The following is a 22,651-nucleotide window of genomic DNA, read 5'->3' on the forward strand; positions in this document are numbered from 1 at the left end:
ATTCGCCGCGCGGTACGATTGCGCGGTAGGTTAAAGCACAAAGCGCGATGGTTGAGGAGACTAAGGGGCACCTCCTATTTTGCCCTCGGTGGCCGCGTGAAGAGAGGTGTTCGAATTCTCGCAGTGCCAAATTTTTTTCTTTTCAATAATAGCTACATTTATCAATTGTAAATAACTTTTATTATTCTTAGTAAAATATTAATCGTTATATATTATTCGTTACATAAAACAAAATGTAATAATCAGAAAGTTTGCATATTTATTCAAGTTTATTTATTTTTATTCATTATACAATTATTATATACAATTAGTATATAAAAACAGAATTAAATACGCAATATGATGAAATTTAAATTCAATTGTTAACACACTACTTATTATCTGCGCCGAAATTTAAAAATATGCTACAATTTGCTTGGTACGCGTCAAAGTTAGCACACAAACGCAAAATTTTTTAATAATGTGAATCAATTATGTTTTCCTGTAAACATACATAATATTAAATATTCTTATAAAACACACTATTCTTTTATATGTTCATGGTGTACAGTCAATTTGTTTCCAATGCTTTTCACTCACAACATTATACAGCAATGTCAGAATTGTATAATGAATAAAAATAAATAAACTTGAATAAATATGCTAACTTTCTAATTATTACATTTTGTTTCATGTAACAAATAATATATAACAATTAATATCTTGCTAAGAATAATAAAAGTTATTTACAATTGATAAATTTAGCTATTATTGAAAAAAAAAATTTGGCACTGCAAGGATTCAAACACCTCTCTTCACGTAGCCGCCGAGGGCAAAATAAGAAGTGCACCTTAGTCTCCTCAGTCATAGTTTACATACCCCATATTGCACCTTAATCTCCTCAGCCACCGCGCTTCATGCTTTAACCTACCGCGCAATCGTACCGCGCGGCGAATGTCAAACGTTAAATGCAATTTCTCTGAAACAAAAGCCCATGCACGCAAACGCTCTGACACTTTTTATACCCTCGACCCCATTTTTCAAATAAACTAAGGCTCTTCTCATTTCGTATTTCGCAATTAAAAGCATCTCCTTGTAAGTAATCTCTGGAAAGCTGGATGAAAAAGAAACTGATAAAAATATTAAGGATGTTTGGAAAAGAAGTAGGAAAGAGAAAAAAAAGAAAAAGGAGGTGAAAGAAAAACCAAGAAGAAAGGGAGAAACCAAGGAATAAAGGTACAAAGAAAGAGAAAAAAATGTGAGGATACGCAAAAGAAAATGGAAAGAGAATTAGGCACAGATGAAAATATAGGTGCAGTGCAATGCGGGAGTTCGTTCGGATGGACATGTTTGCTGTATATGTTACAGTGTTTGTTGGCCTGGGCGGATTGTTGCGCAGTGCTGTACTAAGGATAGGTAAAAGAATAAGTATAGGGAGGTATAGTTAGCACCGGGATATAAAGGTATGGATGAATGAATGTAAAAGGATCAACTCTAAACCAAGTCGCCTTCTTAGCTTTGTATGCTAAAGGTAAATAAATTCTATTCTAATACGTAACTTCTCAAAAAAAAAAATTAATATTAATATATCAAATTGGTGCTTTTATGCTACTCGCTGTAAAGAAGCAAATATACAAATCTGAGCAAGAGGCTTTCCTTCTGGGAGAGAACGTACGCGAAACGGACGAGTTTTCGTCCACCCTGGGAAACTAGATTTCTTGCAGTAAACAAAGTATACATCCACCCATTTATTAGGCGGCACTAAAGCGCATTCAGTATGTTTTACATTAAAATCAACACTATCTTGAAGCTCATGCCAAATTTCATTTTGTGCGCACTGAGTACGCACCAGTTTGACTAATAAAATATACAAACAAGTTAACCATATTAGGTACTAAACATATTAGGTATTAAGTATGGTTTTTTTAATAGTATTAAAAAATAATTCTAATTCTAATTCTTGGAGTTAAAACTAATGTGCGTGCGTAAGTGCGTGCGCGTGTGTTGCGATTTTCTATATTCTTTCCTCTCAACTCACAAAAATTATTATTGAATAATAAAAATATATTTTTCTTGATAAAAATTTCTTTACGTAATGTTATATCTATTTAATATTATAATCTCATTTCAATATTTAACATTTTAAAAATAAAGATATTCTCAAAACAAAAATGTTATTTTTTTAGCGTATTTAACTTGAATCCATAAATAGTTAAAATAAAGACATTGAAATCCATCAAAGTACTAAAAATAAAGAAATTAAACACATAAAATATTTAAACTAAAAAAATTTAAATAGGTATAATTCGTAAGATTCTTTATAAATTAAAACATTTGAACACTAAGGAAAAATATTTGGTATTTCTGACTATAAATTGCATAATAACATAATTATGATTAAAAGTTCCAATTTTATAATTCAGGATGTCCACTCAAAATTTATAAATCCATTCCTTCAAAATTACAGGATTTCCCAGAAATTTTTATAAAACATCCAAGTAAAATCATAGAATTTTGAATGCAACTTTTAACTTCAAAATACATTTATTTTATTACACAGGGCTTTTTAACTTTCTTTAAACAAGTTACTACAAAAAAAGTCACTTATGAGTTAAATATTAAATTTAAAAAAGTACTAAAAAAAATCATCAACTAATCTCCCATGTAATAATCTGTCTAGAATATGTATATAGATTTATATCGGAAGTACAAAAGTCAAAATATGATAAAACATACAACACTAATTTAGAACAATAAAAGATATTATTATATTAATTGAACAATACACATCAACTATTAAAATATTGTATTATTAATTATAAAGTTAGTCTGAATAATATATTTATCAAAGAATTAAAAGAATAAAATGTTACTTAAACATTGAATAAAACAAAAATATAAAATATAAACTATATTATAATTGAAAACAGATAAATATTTCAATATTTAAAAACAATTTTATTTATTACTTATTATCAAAAACTTATAAAAGTTTTTGATAATAAAATAAAACCTAATAACAAAATAAAACATTGAAATACGTATTTTAAGTACCACAAAAAATATTTAACACAAATCTCAAGAAAAAATGATTTAAAAGCTATATATAAACACGACTTGTTTAAAATGTAAAAACTAATGTAATTTATTTATTCTAAGATGGCTGAATAATATTTTTAAATAGCTAAATAATTAAATATTTTGAGAACATAAAGTTTAAATACATAGTTTATGGAAATGTATGGTTTTAAAACTTTAATTTGTTTATGTGCATAAGCTCTTTCCTGAGCATTTTCTAGAATTTTCAAACATTTGTATTCCAATTTTTTTACTTCTAAAGCTTTTTTCTTTTTTATAGAAAAAAATTCTTATTTTGCAACAAATGCTTGCTGTCAACGTCGATTAAGATCTTCTATGTAAAGAGAATTAACATTTCAAACACCAAGCAGAAGAACTTTAGGTATTTGTAAGATATCAATATCAACTTCATGTAACCCATCATATATTTAGCGATGTCTAACTGTGGATTCTTCTCGCATATTTTTGAAAAGATTCAATATTTACTGAAAAACTTAACCTCGTTCTATCTGCGTTGCCATAAGAAAGACAACAAATCATTCTTATTACATTCATCAAATTCTTAAGATAATTTTATCGCGCAAGTCTTAGCCAAAAGTTAGTTCCTCATATATGTAATAATTCAACGAAAACAAGCGTAGCACTAAACAATTGTATTACAAAGTTTATTTATGCAATTTATTATCGTCAAAAAAGGAGGAAAACATTCTAAACATACCGAAAATATGAGATAAAAACGTCATTTATGTCGTTCGTGGTCACAAACATTTCATGTAAACTGTACATCTAACAACAACATCACATCACTATCGAATTGACAATAATCTTTGCAAATTATGAAAGTTACACATAAATATTGTATTTATAAATTTTTTGTAAAATATTTTAAAAAATATTAATAAATGTCGAAAATAAAGCTCGATATTCTAATGGAACATTTAGGAAATAAAGAGTTAAAAGACAGCATTCGCAACTCATTCTCTATATGTGTTGTACTACTAAAAATTCTAATCTTTCTATTAGAAGTATAAATTAGTTCGGTCTATTTTCAAAAGATGACTCTGGCTATTATGAATGTGTCATAGTGACAGCTGATTCCAGTGATTTCAGAGAGGTTAGACATCTGTCAATAATATTCAGTACATATCGCTTTGAGTTTCATACAAAACCTTTGTTTTTTACTGTGTTGAATATGTTAACTTTTGTAGTAACTAAGCAGCATTTGCAGGAAGTTTTTGTTTTCTGTATTACTTAGAAGAAAAGCGCAGCTGAAGCGCATCGAATGCTGGTAGAAGTTTATGGTGACAATGCTCCAACTGATAAATCATGTAGGAAATGGTTTCGACGTTTCAAGAATGGTGATTTCAGCGTTAAAGACAAGCCTCGCTCTGGACAACCAAAAAAATTCGAAGACAAAGAATTGGAGGCATTACTCGATGAAGATCCGAGTCAAACGCAGAAATAGCTTGCAGAATCATTGGGAGTTACGCGCATTACGAGAAAAACGGCCGGAATACGAGGAACGACATGACAAAGTTATTCTACTATATGATAATGCTTGATCTCATGTCGCAAAAGTCGTCAAAACTTATTTTGAAACGCTCAAGTGGGATATTTTAGCGCACCCGCCGTATTCGCCGAACATCGCTCCATCTGATTACTGGTTATTCCGACGAATGCAGCACGATTTGGCAGGATACCGGTTCACTTCTTTCGCAGAAATTGAAAATTGGCTCCTAACTTGGATCGCTTCAAAAGACGAAACATTTTTTCGAAATGGAATTCAAAAATTGCCTGAGAAGTGGGACAAAGTAGTAGCTAGTGATGGACAATACTTTGATTAATCTGTTCATTCAACTTGTTCTGAAAAAAATTTTTGACCACAAAAAAACGGACCAAATTAATTTATACTCATACAATAAAATTTTACTTATATTTGCCTAGTTATTCTGTTTTTTTTTTTTTGCTTTAGGTAATTCGTATTATATTTATCAATATTCTTTAATTTTTGTGCAAATTTGTAAATACCGTTTTTGCGCTATAATTGATAACATACTATCTCTACATATCCTACCTAGACAACTCAAAGTCTAAAATCGGATCATAAAAAATCTTTAAGACGTCTAAAAAATGTCTTTAAGACTATTTTTGGAAATGTGTCTTAAACCTCAGCTGACACACTATATTAAATTCGATATTTTGCCACACATAGGTGTACGTCACTCAGACCATTTTCAATTGCGTATATCTCGGTATCTAATGCATAAAATTTTTTTTAATCAATACGCTAAAAGACAAAAAAAAAAGAATAAATAAATGTGAGAATCGAGAAATTGAATATATTTGAAATATTCAAGAAAGATGGAATACTCGCGAAAAAAACGTTTTTTTTTTAATTCGTAGTTTTGAAAGGAAAACTATTAAAGAAATATTTCCAATTTTGAAAGGTAATAGAACGTATTTAAAAAAAATACATTGTTATTTCAATGGTTTTCAAAAAGTACATTTATTCTGCAAGATAAAGTTAGGTAATTTTCTAGCGTAAGAAAAAACGAGTTAATAGAATGAATCATTCATTTTCAATTATAAAACTTAAAAAAACGTAAAATATATGCAATATATTTTATTATTATTTATTACATGGAACATTCGCAACAAATTTTTGCTATATGATGCTTACACATCGGTTTGTCACATTTTAAACATTTATACATTGTTTTTTTGACCAAGAGTAGACAAACATAATAAATTGCAAGGATCTTGATCTTCAAGAATGTCTGTGTAGTTTACAAAACTTTCGATTTGTGTACACAATACCGTTCGCAATGTTGAAAAAGCGATACAATGCGTCAAAAAAGGCTCAACTATAGATGAAAGCTATAGTTAGCTCTCGTCTGTAATTTTTACATTTTCCTGGGTTATCCTTTAATAAGTTATGAATTATAAACAATTTGCCATTAGTCTGATCTAACATCTCATAAAAGTATCGTATAGACTATCTACGCGTTTTTACTGCAGTGGTGAAATCTTGATATTTTTTGTTAAAACACAGAAACGAACCAATCTCTCGTTGGTCAAAGTAGAAAAATAAAGTCAAAAATTATACTATTAATGAATTTATTTTCGCTTGTTAAAGAAAAATTTAATTTTTACAATGCATACGTTTCTGACACTAAATGTAATGTTCCTGTACCATGCAAAAACACGATTGTATACAATTTTTAGTCGATTCTCGAAGACTGCTATCATGGGAAATCAGTAGTGGAGATATTGATAAAAATATTCTCCGACTTCTGTCCCCCCCCCCCCAATCTTTACAGTTTAAAAATGCCAAGCATTTTCGGAAATACCCTGGGTGTAACAGACTCAGTGTGTCAGTTGAGGGTTAAAAACATCTTTTAGATGTCTTAAAGACGTCCTATGACCCAATTTTAGATTTTATTTTGGTTAACATAAAGAACGTATGTTAAAAATACTAGCTGTAACTAGAATTATTTTTTGAACAAACTTGGTTACCATGTATAAAAATTATGCGTATGCATAGAGAATATTATTTTTAAATAGTAAAAGTTTTAAATAAATGTTAAGAAAGCCTTCAAAATCTTGGCCTACAATATCTCGTCAAAAGTGATCTAAGCGTTTTTCATTACAATTATAAGATTTTAAGATATCCATGATGTACGGTTGCGATGTAAGCTCTCGAAAATTGTCGAATTACGATATCAGCTGTTAATCTAGCTAGGTAATTGTTTTCATTAAGAATACTACATAAATTGTATAGATATTTTTTGGCTAAGTCTAAATTTAAAGACTTGGATCTAGGCAAGTAGACTCTAAATTTATAAGACTTGGATCTAAGCAAGTAGCAGTTTTTGTCAAAGTATACGGGTCAAAGTTAATGGTGTTCAAGTCATTAATTTGAAAATGAACTTCTGGAACTACTTTTTATAATCTTGTCAAAAACGAGGATATCTATAGTTTTAATGTCGAGCAGATCCCGATAGCACACCACCATTCACAGCGACCTAAAGTTTTTCCATTGGTTGGATTAGATAAGTCAAGATAATTGGTTGGTGGGCTATCGCACCGTGCGCTATCGGATCCCGTCCTTTCTGTGTCTGAACGTCTTTCAGTGAGACTGATAAAATATTGTTTATTATTTCAGGTATCATAAAACGTACTATATCAACGGACGGGATCCGATAGGGCACGGTGCGATAGCCCACCAATCAATCACCTTGACTTATCTAACCCAACCAATGGAAAAACTCTAGGCATTGACCGCTGTGAGTAGTGGTGTGCTATCGGTCCCGTGTGCTATCAGGATCCGCCCTATATCAACATTAGAGACAGAGTACTATATAAAAAAAAACCCAAAAGTGCATCTGACTAAAACTTCCATAAAAAAAAGTTTTGTATTGGAAGCAAGATTTAAAGAAAGCAGGCTTTGCATAAAAAAATAAACGTAAAAAATAATTTTGTCAAAAAGACAAAACTTAAATTTAGAAGTAAAACTTCAAAAATTTCTATTACTAATATCAAAAGTAAGATGATAAGAATAAACATTTCTATTTAAGGTAACTATACCTTGTATAACCTATGCTTTGCATTTTCTAATTTTTTTGCTGAATCCAAAATTAAAAACTGATGGTCAAATTCAAAATAAAATACATTTCTAAAACACTAATTTAAAATGTGGAACAATTTCAAATATTTATATCGGTGCATTAAAGTTTTTTTAGAAAAGGTATTATTTAGATTATATTAGGTATACTACTTGTCAATGATTGGCGACTTTGCAAATTACATAAACAATAGCAATAACATTTTTATATTATTAAAATAAATGTTTTGTTGTTAATAAATTTCATATAGGTAGAATATAAATATTATCACACAATATTTATATATAAAAAAGAAAGATCACAGTTGTATTGCAGGGTGAATCATAGATGAGCGTACATATAGTCACTCAATATGGCCTAATTATGTTTTCTTCTTTTTTACAAAAAATGTTTGAAAAATAGATAATAAATGATCCAATGTTACATTTATAGGTTTATTAACACATTGACATATTAACATAAAGAATTATTTTCATCAACAATCTATTAAGTGAACAATTGACTTAACTTTTTCCTCAAAAACCATGATTTATGAATTGTAGTTTAGTAAATAGATTAGAATTTGATGTAAAATAATAAATATACTAAAAAAATATTACAATCAATATAAATGTACTCATTATTGATCAGGCCATATTTGTTCTACCTTGCAAAAAGTTTTTTTTGTTTGGTTATAAGCAGAATGTTTCAACAAAAATATAAATTAAATAAAACATTGTAAAGCATAAATAAAGAACTCTAATAATATAAACTGTAGAGATTAATAACTGTCATTTGATGGTTACAGAAAGCAATAACTTTCCCATAAAATTCATTAGATCGTGAGAAACAATCACAAAAATTTTACTTTTAACTTCGCTGTTGATAAAATACACAAATTGAGCAGTCAACTGTTGTAAATAAATCACATTGATAGCCTGTACCACATACTTAATTTTATTTGTTCAATTCACCATGTAAATAGTTAAAAACAAGTAGGACGTATGAGTTAGTTATCTAAATAAATGCAATCAAAATTAACAATGAATATAACAATTTTTAATATTTTTTTACTTACTAACTATGAAGTAATACCCACTAAACACAATGTTACATGTAACTTAAATGTTAGTTGTAATTTCCCACTCAACAATGTAACTGTTATATAACGAGTGTGTTATATAACAGTTGAGTAGGAAATTACAACATTTACGTTACATGTAACGTAGTGTTTGCTGGGTAATAACTTATAATTTAATGATAATTTACATGGTTAAAACAACTGTAAATGTATAGATAATATTAAAAATGATTATGAATTATTAGTTAAATTATGATAATTGCAATCATTTTTCTCTCAGTGTAAAAATAAGTTGCAAAATAAGTAGCACTGTCACAGCTAAATTAAACAAGTCCTGTAGTTCTCCGTTCATCGTCAGTTTCTTTGGAATTATCCGACCTCAGTCAATCACTAAAATTGAAACTATCACTTGTGTCACTTTACAAACATGTTTACTAACATAACTTTCTCATCATATGACAGAAAATTCTTTTAACTTCAAGTACAGTTAAAAAAAAAAAAACCATAGTGAAAGTGAAATTTGTTACGATTTATCTAAAAATAGAGTAAACAACTGACCAAACAAAACTCAAAAATTTTGCATGTACTGAGCAAATGCTGGAGATACATAACCAAAGAGAAGCGAATGTATATTTTTCAAGTTATTGGTAGACAAACACTTATAAACTTATGTATATACTTGATATATATAAAATACATGTAATAAAGAAAATAAAATATTTAAATTACTTGAACTAAAGAAACTTAAATTTATAAAATACTAGGATTAAGAAAATTTAAATATATAAAATACTTGAACTAAAGTTCCAGTATTTAACTTGTACAATACACGCACACACAAACATTAATATATTTAACTTAAATTATGTTAATATACATATTTATCATATTTAACTTAATTTATGTTAATAAACATAAACTGAGAAAATTTAATCAAATTAAAAAATTTAACAATTTTTTTCTCAGTGTAGATTAATCCAATTGAACAGACGGATTAATACGCAATCCCGCGTGCTTCCAAGGACTGCTTATCGACAAGAACGTCCACGCGCGAGCACACAAAAAATATGATGTACTCGTGAACACGTCGACATAGTTTTGCGGTCCTCGGACGTATACACGGGCGTGGTAGCCTCATCTTGCCAACAAGGTCACCACGCTCGTGGCCCGGGAAAACTACAAGTGAAACATAACTCGTCCTGAGAATAAAAACCATTTCCGTGGAGCCCGCAGCCGAGGGCAGTAGATCCTTTGGATCTCATCGTGGACTCATAGTCCATCCCTTGTCACACCCGAGAACTTTGGATGCGCGTCTACGGGCGACCTTCTCATGGCAGTGCTCCCTGCACGTTACGTACCCATCACCGACGACCACACACTTGATGGCCTGCATCCTGGATATCCGATGCTGTCCGTAATACACACGAAAGCACGTAAAATCGCACGATGTACTAAGTCGATTTTAAGCGGGGAAGAGAGAGAAAGAGACACACATAGAGAAAGAGAGAGGGCGGGAAAGGAAGAGACAAACGGCGCGGAACGTACAGGAAGAGGGCAGTGACGACAGAGAAGAAGAAAGAAGAATGTATCGAATGGAGGGAGAGGACATGAAAGAGAAGAGGTCGCGAGAGGAAGTGCGACCGACACAACGATTGAGGTTAAAGTGCGACGGAGAAACGTGACAGAGTCGTGATGAGATCCAGCGACTGATTGGTTGGTCCAACGAGCGTGTTTGATAGTTTGCTTGCTTTTGGACGGCTGAGTATGTTACACGAGAACACAGCACCGATCGCAGCAGGAGGCAGTGTAGATCAAATTGTAACAGATTGGTCCGCGACGCACCTCCGAGATTCTACGCGACTGGGACTAGTGCATAGTGCAACTCGTCGTACAGACGAAGCGCTGCAAACGCTATAAATGAACGCCTCCATGGTTGGTCTTTCCATTTTCAATTAGCTTGATAGACCGATTAAATTTAAGAATAGCCAACTGCAAAACTTAAAATTGATCATATTATTTTGTTTTTCTTTTTTCCATTTTCTGTAAATTATTAAAACAATACTTTAAAGTACCGATTAAGTTTTTTCAATTAAAAGGTAAATGTTAGGCCCGCTTATCTCCAATTTCTATAAAATTACATTTAAGGCCATGGCACATAGGCCGGTATTCATAGTCGATTCTTATATTTAAGATCATCTTAAGTATCATCTTAAGATGCCATCAACCAATCAGAGAGCCGTATTAGCATCTTAAGACGTTGCTTAAGACAATCTTGAAATAAGGGCTACGTTCCGTTTCACGCATGATGCACATGATGTATCATTTTATCCTTGTTTAACATTTGGGGAATTACAAGGATAAAATAATGTGCCATGCGCATTATGCGTGAAACGGAACGTAGCCAAGACTCAACTATGAATACCGGCCATAGAAAAATTAATCATAAAGACGTACAGTCGTGTTCATTATAGTTGCGACACTTTTTCTTATAGCGTTTTTCATTGAGAAAACTAGTGCGCACTGAATGTGCACTTGCTGCAGGTAATTGGGCGTTTCCGTTGGCACCGTTATCGCGCGAACCGAAACGTCCAATTGCCAGCGGCGAGTGCACACTCAGTGCGCACTAGTTTTCCCAATGAAAAACGCTATTAGATGTGTCTCTGAACACGCAACTATAACGAAAGCTGAGAACATGATTGGTTCTTACTTATGGATCCAACCAATTACGTTTGTCGCTCGATGAGCAAGACTACATTCCAAAAACCATCAAAGAAAAAGTGTCGCAACTATGGCTGCGTTCCGAAATTCACTGCCAGTACTGAAAATCTATAGTATACGTAACGTGAACTATAGATTTTCAGTACTTGCAGTGTATATCGGAACGCAGCCTATAATGAACATGGGGTGTTTACGATAACTAATCGGATCTCGGATTGGATTGAACAATGGTACTCATCGTAGGTATAGAAAATTTCCCTAGGCTAATCGGATTGACGATTGCTGTCTCAAATGTAATCCGATTGATGACGAAAGCGTGAAGACCGAGAAGCATGCTTGAAAAGTCTTTTTATTTTTTAAAATAATAACACAAAAAATCAAAGATAAAGTTAAAAAGAACGATTTGAATTTAGATTTATTGTAATTTTTTTGTCTAAACACTGGATTTCGTTTAAATTTCTGTTTGTAAAAATTAATTAATCTATTCTAAAGTTTGTGGTTATATCGGAAACAAATCAAAATTAATAAAACAATTATTAATTATTAGGTACATATTAAAGCATATAATATTTCAAGCATATCATATAGAATTCCTGTTTATTATAAACTCAGTAAAAATAACTTTGAAATTATTCAACTACATTATACATTAATCAATATTAATTTATATGTTAAAAATCAATAATGTATCTGAAAATGTTTTTTTTATTCTTTTCCAGATCGTAAATAAACTTCAACTCCAAGAATAAATAAAAATTACTGGAAAATGGATGGAAAGGGCATTATTGAACATTATCAATTTGTGCTAACTTAAAATTTGTAAAATCTGCTATTCTTTGTTAGTTGTTCATTAGAGAGTAATAATATAAGAACGGAATATACATAAATAAAATTAAAATAATTGTATGCATATATGATGCGTATATTACATTTTTATATTATTACTCTCTAATAAACAACTAATAAAGAAAAGTAGATTTTACAAATTTTAAGTTAGCACAAATTGATATATTGTTCAATAATGCCCTCTTCATATAAATCCATTTTCCAGTAATTTTTATTTATTCATAGAATTGAAGTTTATTTACGATCTGGAAAAGAATAAAAAGAACATTTTTAGAAACATTATTGATTTTGAACATATAAATTAATATTGATTAATGTATAATGTAGTTGAATAATTTCAAAGTTATGTTTACTAAGTTTATAATAAACAGGAATTCTATATGATATGCTTGAAATATTATATGCTTTAATATGTACCTAATAATTAATAATTGTTTTATTAATTTTGATTTGTTTCCGATATAACCACAAACTTTAGAATAGATTAATTAATTTTTACAAACAGAAATTTAAACGAAATCCAGTGTTTAGACAAAAAAAATTACAATAAATCTAAATTCAAATCATTCTTTTTAACTTAATCTTTGATTTTTTGTGTTATTATTTAAAAAAATAAAGAGACTTACTTTTCAAGCATGCTTCTCGGTCTCCACGCTTTCGTCATCAATCGGATTACATTTGAGACAGCAATCGTCAATCCGATTAGCCTAGGGAAATTTTCTATACTTACGTTGAGTACCATTGTTCAATCCAATCCGAGATCCGATTAGTTATCGTAAACACCCATGACTGTACAGTCGTGTTCATTATAGTTGCGACACTTTTTCTTAGATGCGTTCCTGAACGCGCAACTATAACGAGAGCTGAGAACATGATTGGTTCTTACTTATGGATCCAACCAATTACGTTTGCCGCTCGATGAGCAAGGCTACATTCCAAAAACCATCAAAGAAAAAGTGTCGCAACTATAATGAACATGACTGTACACCCATGGAATTTGATTCTGTCCATGGGGAAATTTTCTAAACTGAGAAGTCACCACTTTCTACATATCCGCAGTTTATGATTAATGTAACGACTAGAGCTTATTGGTCGTTACGTTAATCATGAACTGCAAGTATGTAGAAAGTGGTGACTTCTCAGTTTGGAAAATTTCCCCATGGACAGAATCAAAGGGTGTTTACGATAACTAATCGGATCTCGGATTGGATTGAACAATGGTACTCAACGTAGATATAGAAAATTTCCCTAGGTTAATCGGATTGACGATTGCTGTCTCAAATGTGGCTATGTTCCGATATTAACTGCCACTACTGAAAATGTATAGTATATGTGACGTGAACTATAAATTTTCAGTACTGCTAGTAAAAACGGAACACAGCCGTAATCCGATTGATGACGAAAGCGTGGAGACCGAGAAGCATGCTTGAAAAGTAAGTCTCTTTATTTTTTTAAATAATAACACAAAAAATCAAAGATAAAGTTAAAAATAATGATTTGAATTTAGATTTATTGTAATTTTTTTTGTCTAAACACTGGATTTCGTTTAAATTTTTGTTTGTAAAAATTAATTAATCTATTCTAAAGTTTGTGGTTATATCGGAAACAAATCAAAATTAATAAAACAATTATTAATTGTTAGGTACATATTAAAGCACATAATATTTCAAGCATATCATATAGAATTCCTGTTTATTATAAACTTAGTAAAAATAACTTTGAAATTATTCAACTACATTACACATTAATCAATATTAATTTATATGTTAAATATCAATAATGTCTCTGAAAATGTTTTTTTTATTCTTTTCCAGATCGTAAATAAACTTCAACTCCAAGAATAAATAAAAATTACTAGAAAATGGATTGACATGAAAAGGGCATTATTGAACAATATCAATTTGTGCTAACTTAAAATTTGTAAAATCTGCTATTCTTTGTTAGTTGTTCATTAGAGAGTAATAATATAAGAACGGAATATACATAAATAAAATTTAAATAATTGTATGCATATATGATGCGTATATTCCATTTTTATATTATTACTCTCTAATAAACAACTAATAAAGAAAAGTAGATTTTAAAAATTTTAAGATAGCACAAATTGATATTGTTCAATAATGCCCTCTTCATATAAATCCATTTTCCAGTAATTTTTATTTATTCATCGAATTGAAGTTTATTTACGATCCGGAAAAGAATAAAAAAAACATTTTTAGAAACATTATTGATTTTTAACATATAAATTAATATTGATTAATGTGTAATGTAGTTGAATAATTTCAAAGTTATTTTTATTAAGTTTATAATAAACAAAAATTTTATATGATATACTTAAAATATTATATGCTTTAATTTGTACCTAACAATTAATAATTGTTTCATTAATTTTGATTTGTTTCCGATATAACCACAAACTTTAGAATAGATTAATTAATTTTTACAAATAGAAATTTAAACAAAATTTAGTGTTTAAACAAAAAATATTACAATAAATCTAAATTCAAATCATTCTTTTTAACTTTATCTTTGATTTTTTGTGTTATTATTAGGTGTTGGAATTAATTCGTAGCGTTTTTTTAGAGAGAAACAACGATTTATTCTAAGTTTAAATATAAAAATACATTACTAAAAATATTTTTCATCGCTTGCCACAACTTTTTCCCATCTTTCGGGTAAGAGACGGATACCCCGTCGAAAAAACGCTTCGTCCTTAGAGGCGATCCATGAATCAATCCAAGTTTTGCATTCTTCATAAGAAGTAAATTTCTCCGCGGACAAACCATGGGCCATCGACCGGAACAAGTGATAATCCGAAGGAGCAATATCTGGAGAATACGGCGGATGGGTTAGGACTTCCCATTTCAGTGTTTGCAGGTACGTTTGCACTGGCTTTGCGACGTGCGGTCTAGCATTGTCGTGCAGCAAAATAATTTTGTCGTGCCTTTCGCTCCATTCCGGCCGTTTCTCCTTCAATGCCCGACTCAAGCGCATCAATTGCAGTCGGTAACGATCCCCAGTGATGGTTTCATTCGGATTCAGCAGTTCGTAGTAAACCACACCCCGTTGATCCCACCAAATGCAAAGAAGAAGCTTAGATCCATGAATATTACGTTTTGGTACTGATGATGATGGTTGTCCAGGCTTAACCCATGATTTTTTGCGCTTGGGGTTATCGTAATATATCCACTTTTCATCACCCGTAACAATCCGATGTAAAAAACTTTTTCTTTTGTACCGTTGAAGCAGTAACTCGCAAGTCAAAAAACGCCTTTCAACGTCCGTCGGCTTTAATTCGTATGGGATCCAATGTCCTTCCTTTTGGATCATCCTTAACGCTTTAAGTCGTTTTCCCACTGTTGAAAAGTCAACCCCCAACGATGTGGACAACTCTTCGAGCGTTTGAGTTGAGTTCTCCTTAAGTAATGTCTCCAATTCTTTGTCTTCAAACTTTTTTGGCTGTCCAGGTCGTTCCTTGTCTTCTAAGTCGAAATCACCGCTCTTGAATCGCGCAAACCACTTCCGACACGTTTGTTTAGCTAAAGCTTGCTCACCGTAAACTTCTTCTAAAATCCTATGGCTTTCCGCAGCAGTTTTATTCATATGAAAGTAATGTAATAAAACTCCCCGCAAAAACACTTTATTTGGTATAAATTTAGACATATTTAAATAATTATAACTTGATGTTATTAACAACAAGTGAAAGTAAGATGTCGTAAAAATAACACCTAACCTAACAACTGATTTAAGATAAATTTGCTTCTGACGGTAAAAACAGAAAACTGTAGTATCCCCGCCATCTCTCGTAAAACTCTACGAATTAATTCCAACACCTAATATTTAAAAAAATTAAGAGACTTTACTTTTCAAGCATGCTTCTGCGTCTCCACGCTTTCATCATCAATCGGATCACATTTGAGACAGAGATCGTCAATCCGATTAGCCTAGGGAAATTTTCTATACTTACGTTGAGTACCATTGTTCAATCCAATCCGAGATCCGATTAGTTATCGTAAACACCCAAAGTCCTTGGGTGTACAGTCGTGTTCATTATAGTTGCGACACTTTTTCTTCGATGGTTTTTGGAATGTTGTTTTGCTCATCGAGCGGTGAACGTAATTGGCTGGATCCACAAGTAAGAACCAATCATGTTCTCAGCTCTTGTTATAGTTGCGCGTTCAGAAACGCATCTAAGAAAAAGTGTCGCAACTATAATGAACAGGACTGTACACGAACGGCGAACGTCATTGGTTTACCTGTGGATCCAACCAATTACGTTCGCCTATCGATGAGCAAGTTTACATTCCAAAAACCATCAAAGAAAATGTGTTGCAACCTTTTAGCTCACGACTGTACACCCAAGGACTTTGATTCTGTCCATGGGAAAATTTTCCAAACTGAGAAGTCGCTATCTTTACATACTTACAATTCATGATTAACGTAACGACTAGAGCTTATTGGTCGTTACGTTAATTATTAACTGTAAGTACCCTAACAGCAAAACCATTCATATGTCGACTGTAAGTCGACTTTTCTAAGTCAGGCTTTCAGAGTTGACTGCAAGTCGACTTTGCATAGACGTCTGCAGACGTTTTTCAAAAGTTGACTTTAAGACGTCTAGAAAAAGACATTTTGAAATCGACTCGACTGAGCGCCACTGTAGTGAGCGAGCACCGCTGTCACCGCTGCTGCATGTAGCGCCAAGCGAGAGTCATCAAGTTTCTTGCAAGAGTCAATCCGCGTTGTTGTAATCCTACCTGTCTGTCGGGTCTTGTGCTTATTGAATAAAGACTATTAGCTGCAGCCGTTCGGACATACAAAATTCTCTTGTACTCTCCGCTATTTTTTATTATCCATCGGAGCGTGTGCAGCCATACCGGTCATGTGCGGCGATTGCCATTGTGAGCCGTTGTTGAGGGACAGACGAGTCGTGAAGTAAGACTATAGTATGTATTTTTTTGTAAAACCATATCAATTAGATATAAATCCGAATATTTAAACGATCAATTGCGAATATTTTAGTTTTGAGATCAGTGGTGCCGAAGCAGTTAAAAACACTGGAGATATGTGTATCGAGATTTCTCTGCCAAAGCATTTCCAATCCGTGGTATTTATGTCAGTGTCGAGGTTGAGTGGCACGAAAACTGGCAGAGTCATAAAGAACTTTACGTGACGGAGAAAAGAAGCTACAACTGAACATATTTACTACAAGTGAGCTTTGTCTTCAAAACAAAAATTAATTTGTTCATTTGAAAAACAACATACGTCAACAACTCTCATTTTTAGAGAATTAAAGATGTCTAGTTTTTACAACTGCAGCACCAAAATTAATTAAAAATTGATATTAATTAAATATTGTTATAGATATTAACATCTTGATTTTGACGCTCAATTAATTTTTTTTTTATTTAAGTTGAATTATTTTTTAAATGATTGATTTAATTGTTTTTTTAATAATATCACTTTCAATTTGTGCATTCTAATTGCAGAAAAGAACACAAGGAATGTACTAGCAATCAAGATAAACAAATTATCCCTCAATATCTTGAGTAAAACAAAGTGACATTCTTTATCCACTAGAGATTCGAGTTGCAGAATGCAAAATAAAAAAGAATATTTTATCTTTGCAGCATCTACAACAAAGGATCCATTTCTTAAAAAGTTAGCTAAGTTCTATAATTTATATAGAAAGAACATTTTACATTGACATTGTATAAATTTAGAATCTATACATGTATACAGGATATTTAACGAGAGGTGAGAAATAAAGATTTTTTTTCCTATGTGACGTCCATTAATAAAATATAGTTAAAAGTTTTTATTATTATTTTTATTATTATTTTTCTTAACAAATGCATCTGTATACAATAGTAATATTAGAGATAATTTTGTATACATTAAGTTATTGTGATATACATATACACACACAAAGTTAAACAAATGCGCACAATACATATACACAGATATACACATTTATATTTGCTTTACATATTATAACAATTTTTTTTTTTTTTTTTTAAATAAAACGAATCAAACAAGTAAAAAATGTTATAACATATTTTCCCAATTTCAATATTCCTTCCTTTACAACTGCATAGAATGTCTGTAGGATGGCTAACTATAGTCGACTTATAGTTGTCTTCAAATGTATGACTTAAAGACGTCTCTAAAAGTCGACTTATAGTTGTCGATTAAAGTGGGACATTGTATGACTAATAGACGTCTTTAAGTCGTCTAAAGTCGATTTATGGACGTCCATTTTCCAGACGTCTAGCAGTTATGGCCGACTCATAATCGACTTAAAGTCGACTTTGTGCTGTTAGGGTATGTAGAAAGATAGCGACTTCTCAGTTTGGAAAATTTCCCCATGGACAGAATCAAAGTCCTTGGGTGTACAGTCGTGAGCTAAAAGGTTGCAACACATTTTCTTCGATGGTTAGATGGTTCGATGCTTAATTGATTGGATCCACAGGTAAGAACCAATGATGTTCGCCGTTCGATGAGCAAGTCTACATTCCAAAAACAATCAAAGAAAATGTGTTGCAACCTTTTAGCTCACGACTATATGTACAGTCGTTTTCATTATAGTTGCGACACTTTTTTGGATGCATTTCTGAACGCGCAACTATAACGAGAGATGAGAACGACTGTAGTTGTGGAGGTTAGCGCGAAATATCAAACGTTGGTATACAAGGTGTCGCAAATAAAATTTGGGTACCTTGGAGGAAATATAAGATAAATATACTCGTAAATATTTTTCAAATAGATTTTTTTAAAAAATATTCGCACATTTTCCGTATTTGATCGGTTTTAATCTAATTAAGTTTATAAATTCGTCATTACAACACGATGAGCTGAGATGCTTAGATATAGTTAAATAAATTGTAACTGTAACAAATATTAAAAATTAACATTTTAAGTATTTGTTACAGCTATAATTATAATTTATTTAACTACATCTAAGCATCTCTGATCATCGTTGTTGTAATGATGAATTTATAAAGCTCAATTAGACCAAAGCCAATCCAATACAAGAAGATGTGTTATTTATTAATTAAAACTAACTTTTTCTTTTTTGCAGAAGTAGAGAGCACACAAGGATGAGACATTGGAAGCCTTTGCAAGAAGGTGATATACTCAATGTTAATATAACAGTAAGTAGTCTTATCTTTTATGAAAAACGTTTTATAAAATTGTATTCTTTTCCTAGTTAAAAAAAATTATAATTGCAAATTATAGGTTTATCTTAATGGCTATCACGACGATTGCTCAGTCATGTTTCAATGTTTTGGTGAGGTACATTCTGAAGGCAAACGATTGGTAATAATCACAGAATTGTGTTTAAAGTCAGCTATTGAAATATGCAAATCAAATGAATATTTCTGCAATATTGGTAATAATTTGTACATGATTAAAAATCTTAATTTGGTTATATGCTATAACATTCATTTTTATCATTTTGTATAATTTTTCTATTTTGTTTTCAGGTAATGTAATAGAAGAGACAACAAATAAACACAATTTGAATGTAATACCTGCACTTTTGGGTCGTGGTATCGGAACTTACTTTCATGGTGCTCCAGACATTTATCACTTCGGTACAGTGAAAATATTTTGTTACTATCAATATTAACGCGCATTGGCATATGACTAATAGAAATTATCTAATTCCAATTTATAGATCAAATATATCTTGCTTTTAAAATAAATTTCTACATAACTGTAAATATTAAATTGTCTTATATGTATACTGATATTTTAACGCCTCTTTTTTATTTTACAACAAATGATTTTTCTGACAAAATAAAACCAGATATGACATTTACTATTGAACCAGCTTTAAGTCAAGGAACAACGCAGATTGAAATTCTGGAAGATGGATAGACAACTTGTACTATTGATAATTTTAGGACAGCTCAAGTTGAACATACAATTTTAATAACAGATACTGGATGCAAAGTGCTAACACTTTAATGTACAATCAATATTATTGCTATTTTATATAAAAAGTACCTATGAAATATATTATTTTTAGCATACATAAATTAATTTGCACATATGCGTTTTAATCTTACAAGTACTATCTTGTGTTTTTATATGTAAAAATAAAAGTTAGGTAAAATTTATGTCTGTTAGAATGAAGATTATCAATACAGTTACCAGAATCAATATTTTCTTAGTCTTTTGTACATGTAATGCAAATAAATATATAATTGAAAACTTCTTTCAATTTATTCAATTAAAGAAATGGATCTTTACTCTAGATTTTTTATTAAGTTTATTTTAAATAAGAAAACAAAAATTTTATAGAATTGCAGGTCCCTAATAGCTCTCCAAAGTTAGCGGCCCTTGTTTTTCAACTTCTTTTTCTTTCGTGATAATGGCAAGATGATACTGAAAAGCAGGGCAAGCAGATTGTTAACAATGTAGTTGAAATTATTGGTCTGTAAGATATATACATAGGAATTTTGTTAATGTACCTTTGGGAAAGATCTTGCGTCTCTGTAAAAAAGAACTTGCATTACTTTATACAGAAGTTGAATAGCTTCCTCACCAACTTGAGCAATCGCCGAGATAGCCATTAAGATAAACCTATAATTTGTAATTATAATTTTTTTTAACTAGGAAAAGACTACAATTTTATAGAACGTTTTTCATAAAAGATGAGACTACTTACTGTTATATCAACATTGAATATATCAACTTCTTGCAAAGGCTTCCAATGTCTCATCCTTGTGTGCTCTCTACTTCTGCAAAAAAGAAAAAGTTAGTTTTAATTAATAAATAACACATCTTTTTCTATTGGATTGGCTTTGGTCTAATTGAGCTTTATAAATTTGTCATTACAACAACGATGATCAGAGATGCTTAGATGTAGTTAAATAAATTATAATTATAATTGTAACAAATACTTAAAATGTTAATTTTTAATATTCGTTACAGTTACAATTTATTTAACTACATCTAAGCATCTCAGCTCATCGTGTTGTAATGACGAATTTATAAACTTAATTAGATTAAAACCGATCAAATACGGAAAATGTGCGAATATTTTTTTAAAAAATCTATTTGAAAAATATTTGCGAGTATACTTATCTTATATTTCCTCCAAGGTACCCACATTTTATTTGCGACATCTTGTATACCAACGTTTGATATTTCGCGCTAACCTCCACAACTACAGTCGTTCTCATCTCTCGTTATAGTTGCGCGTTCAGAAATGCATCCAAAAAAAAGTGTCGCAACTATAATGAAAACGACTTGTACACCCAAGGACTTTGATTCTGTCCATGGGGAAATTTTTCAAACTGAGAAGTCGCTATCTTTCTACATATTTACAGTTCATGATTAACGTAACAACCAATAAGCTCTAGTCGTTTCATTAATCATAAACTGCAAGTATGTAGAAAGTGGTGACTTCTCAGTTTGGAAAATTTCCCCATGGACAGAATCAAAGTCCTTGGGTGTACAGTCGCTTTCATTATAGTTGCGACACTTTTTTTTAGATGCATTTCTGAACGCGCAACTATAACGAGAGATGAGAACGACTGCAGTTGTGGAGGTTAGCGCGAAATGTCAAACGTTGATATACAAGGTGTCACAAAAAAAATTTGGGCACCTTGGAGGAAATATAAGATAAGTATACTCGCAAATATTTTTCAAATAGAGTTTATAAAAAAATATTCGCACATTTTTCGTATAGGATCGGCTTTGGTCTAATTGAGCTTTATATATTCGTCATTACAGCAACGATGAGCTGAGATGCTTAGATGTAGTTAAATAAATTATAACTACAATAAATATAAAAAATTAAAATTTTAAATATTTGTTACAGTTATAATTATAATTTATTTAACTACATCTAAGCATCTCAGATCATCGTTGTTGTAACAACGAATTTATAAAGCTCAATTAGACCAAAGTCGATACGGAAAATGTGTTATTTATTAATTAAAGCTAACTTTTTCTTATTTTTAGAAGAAGTAGAAGATACAAGGATGACATTGAAAGAAAGGTAAATAAGATTTTAGTTTAATTACGTAAGACGTAAGAAAAATTTTAATAAATATACAATTTATTATTTGCATAGGTATCACTTTCTGGTCCATTGATGCAACAAGCACGCAACATTTTGAAACAGATGGATGGTAAAGTGATGAAGAATGAATTTGATATTCAAATTCTTGATTTATTGGCGAATTCTTGGCCAGACAGACCACCAGTTGAGAAAAGCTGGAACTATTGAAGGTAATATTATTTTAAAGTATGCGGCTCTTTATATTTTATTGTAATATTTATCTATTGCATTATTTCTTAAAAGGATATGAAGACTGGTTTATTAGAA

The 22,651-nt window shown here is 31.0% G+C and overlaps 2 protein-coding genes and 1 long non-coding RNA gene across 5 annotated transcripts in view; 1 reads left to right on the forward strand and 2 right to left on the reverse strand.

Moving 5' to 3' along the window:
* Positions 1-10,657, reverse strand: part of LOC105205509 (ras-related protein Rac1) — a 48,808-nt gene extending 38,151 nt beyond the window's left edge. The window contains exon 1 of one of the 2 annotated variants that reach the window (XM_011174880.3): positions 10,101-10,657. In XM_011174880.3, the coding sequence (XP_011173182.1) occupies positions 10,101-10,135 (35 nt within the window). In that variant the 5' untranslated portion in view covers positions 10,136-10,657. Of the gene's footprint in view, positions 1-9,936; positions 10,072-10,100 lie in introns of those variants that run through there. The other variant, XM_026138213.2, reaches the window with a different exon arrangement.
* Positions 10,658-16,763: 6,106 nt separating this feature from the next.
* LOC120357820 (methionine aminopeptidase 1D, mitochondrial-like) lies at positions 16,764-20,526 on the forward strand. 2 transcript variants are annotated; one of them, XR_005574820.1, is made up of 5 exons: positions 16,764-17,252; positions 17,329-17,517; positions 17,796-18,630; positions 19,388-19,460; positions 19,794-20,033. XR_005574820.1 is itself a non-coding variant. In XM_039449459.1 (4 exons), the coding sequence occupies exons 1-4, from the start codon at positions 19,407-19,409 to the stop codon at positions 20,188-20,190; spliced, it is 420 nt and encodes a 139-aa protein (XP_039305393.1). In that variant the 5' UTR covers positions 19,388-19,406; the 3' UTR covers positions 20,191-20,526. The 2 variants fall into 2 exon arrangements, 1 of the variants encoding a protein (XP_039305393.1); XM_039449459.1 differs by lacking the exons at positions 16,764-17,252; positions 17,329-17,517; positions 17,796-18,630 and adding exons at positions 19,546-19,699; positions 20,090-20,526 and having other exon boundaries at positions 19,794-19,904.
* LOC120357821 lies at positions 20,260-21,152 on the reverse strand. The gene is made up of 3 exons (XR_005574821.1): positions 20,984-21,152; positions 20,787-20,898; positions 20,260-20,700 (listed from the first exon to the last, which is right to left on the reverse strand). It is a non-coding gene; the product is annotated as an uncharacterized LOC120357821 (long non-coding RNA).
* Between the last annotated feature and the right edge of the window lie 1,499 nt (positions 21,153-22,651).

The sequence above is a fragment of the Solenopsis invicta genome, chromosome 5 (assembly GCF_016802725.1).
Source record: "Solenopsis invicta isolate M01_SB chromosome 5, UNIL_Sinv_3.0, whole genome shotgun sequence".
NCBI lineage: Eukaryota > Metazoa > Arthropoda > Insecta > Hymenoptera > Formicidae > Solenopsis > Solenopsis invicta.

Bases quoted from the DNA above. Each gene is read 5' to 3' on its own strand.
- LOC120357820 (XM_039449459.1), top strand. From the start codon at position 19,407: ATGAGACATTGGAAGCCTTTGCAAGAAGGTGATATACTCAATGTTAAT. The intron at 19,461-19,545 runs GTAAGTAGTCTT...TGCAAATTATAG, and splicing joins TACTCAATGTTAATATAACA to GTTTATCTTAATGGCTATCA. The intron at 19,700-19,793 runs GTAATAATTTGT...TTTTGTTTTCAG, and splicing joins TGAATATTTCTGCAATATTG to GTAATGTAATAGAAGAGACA.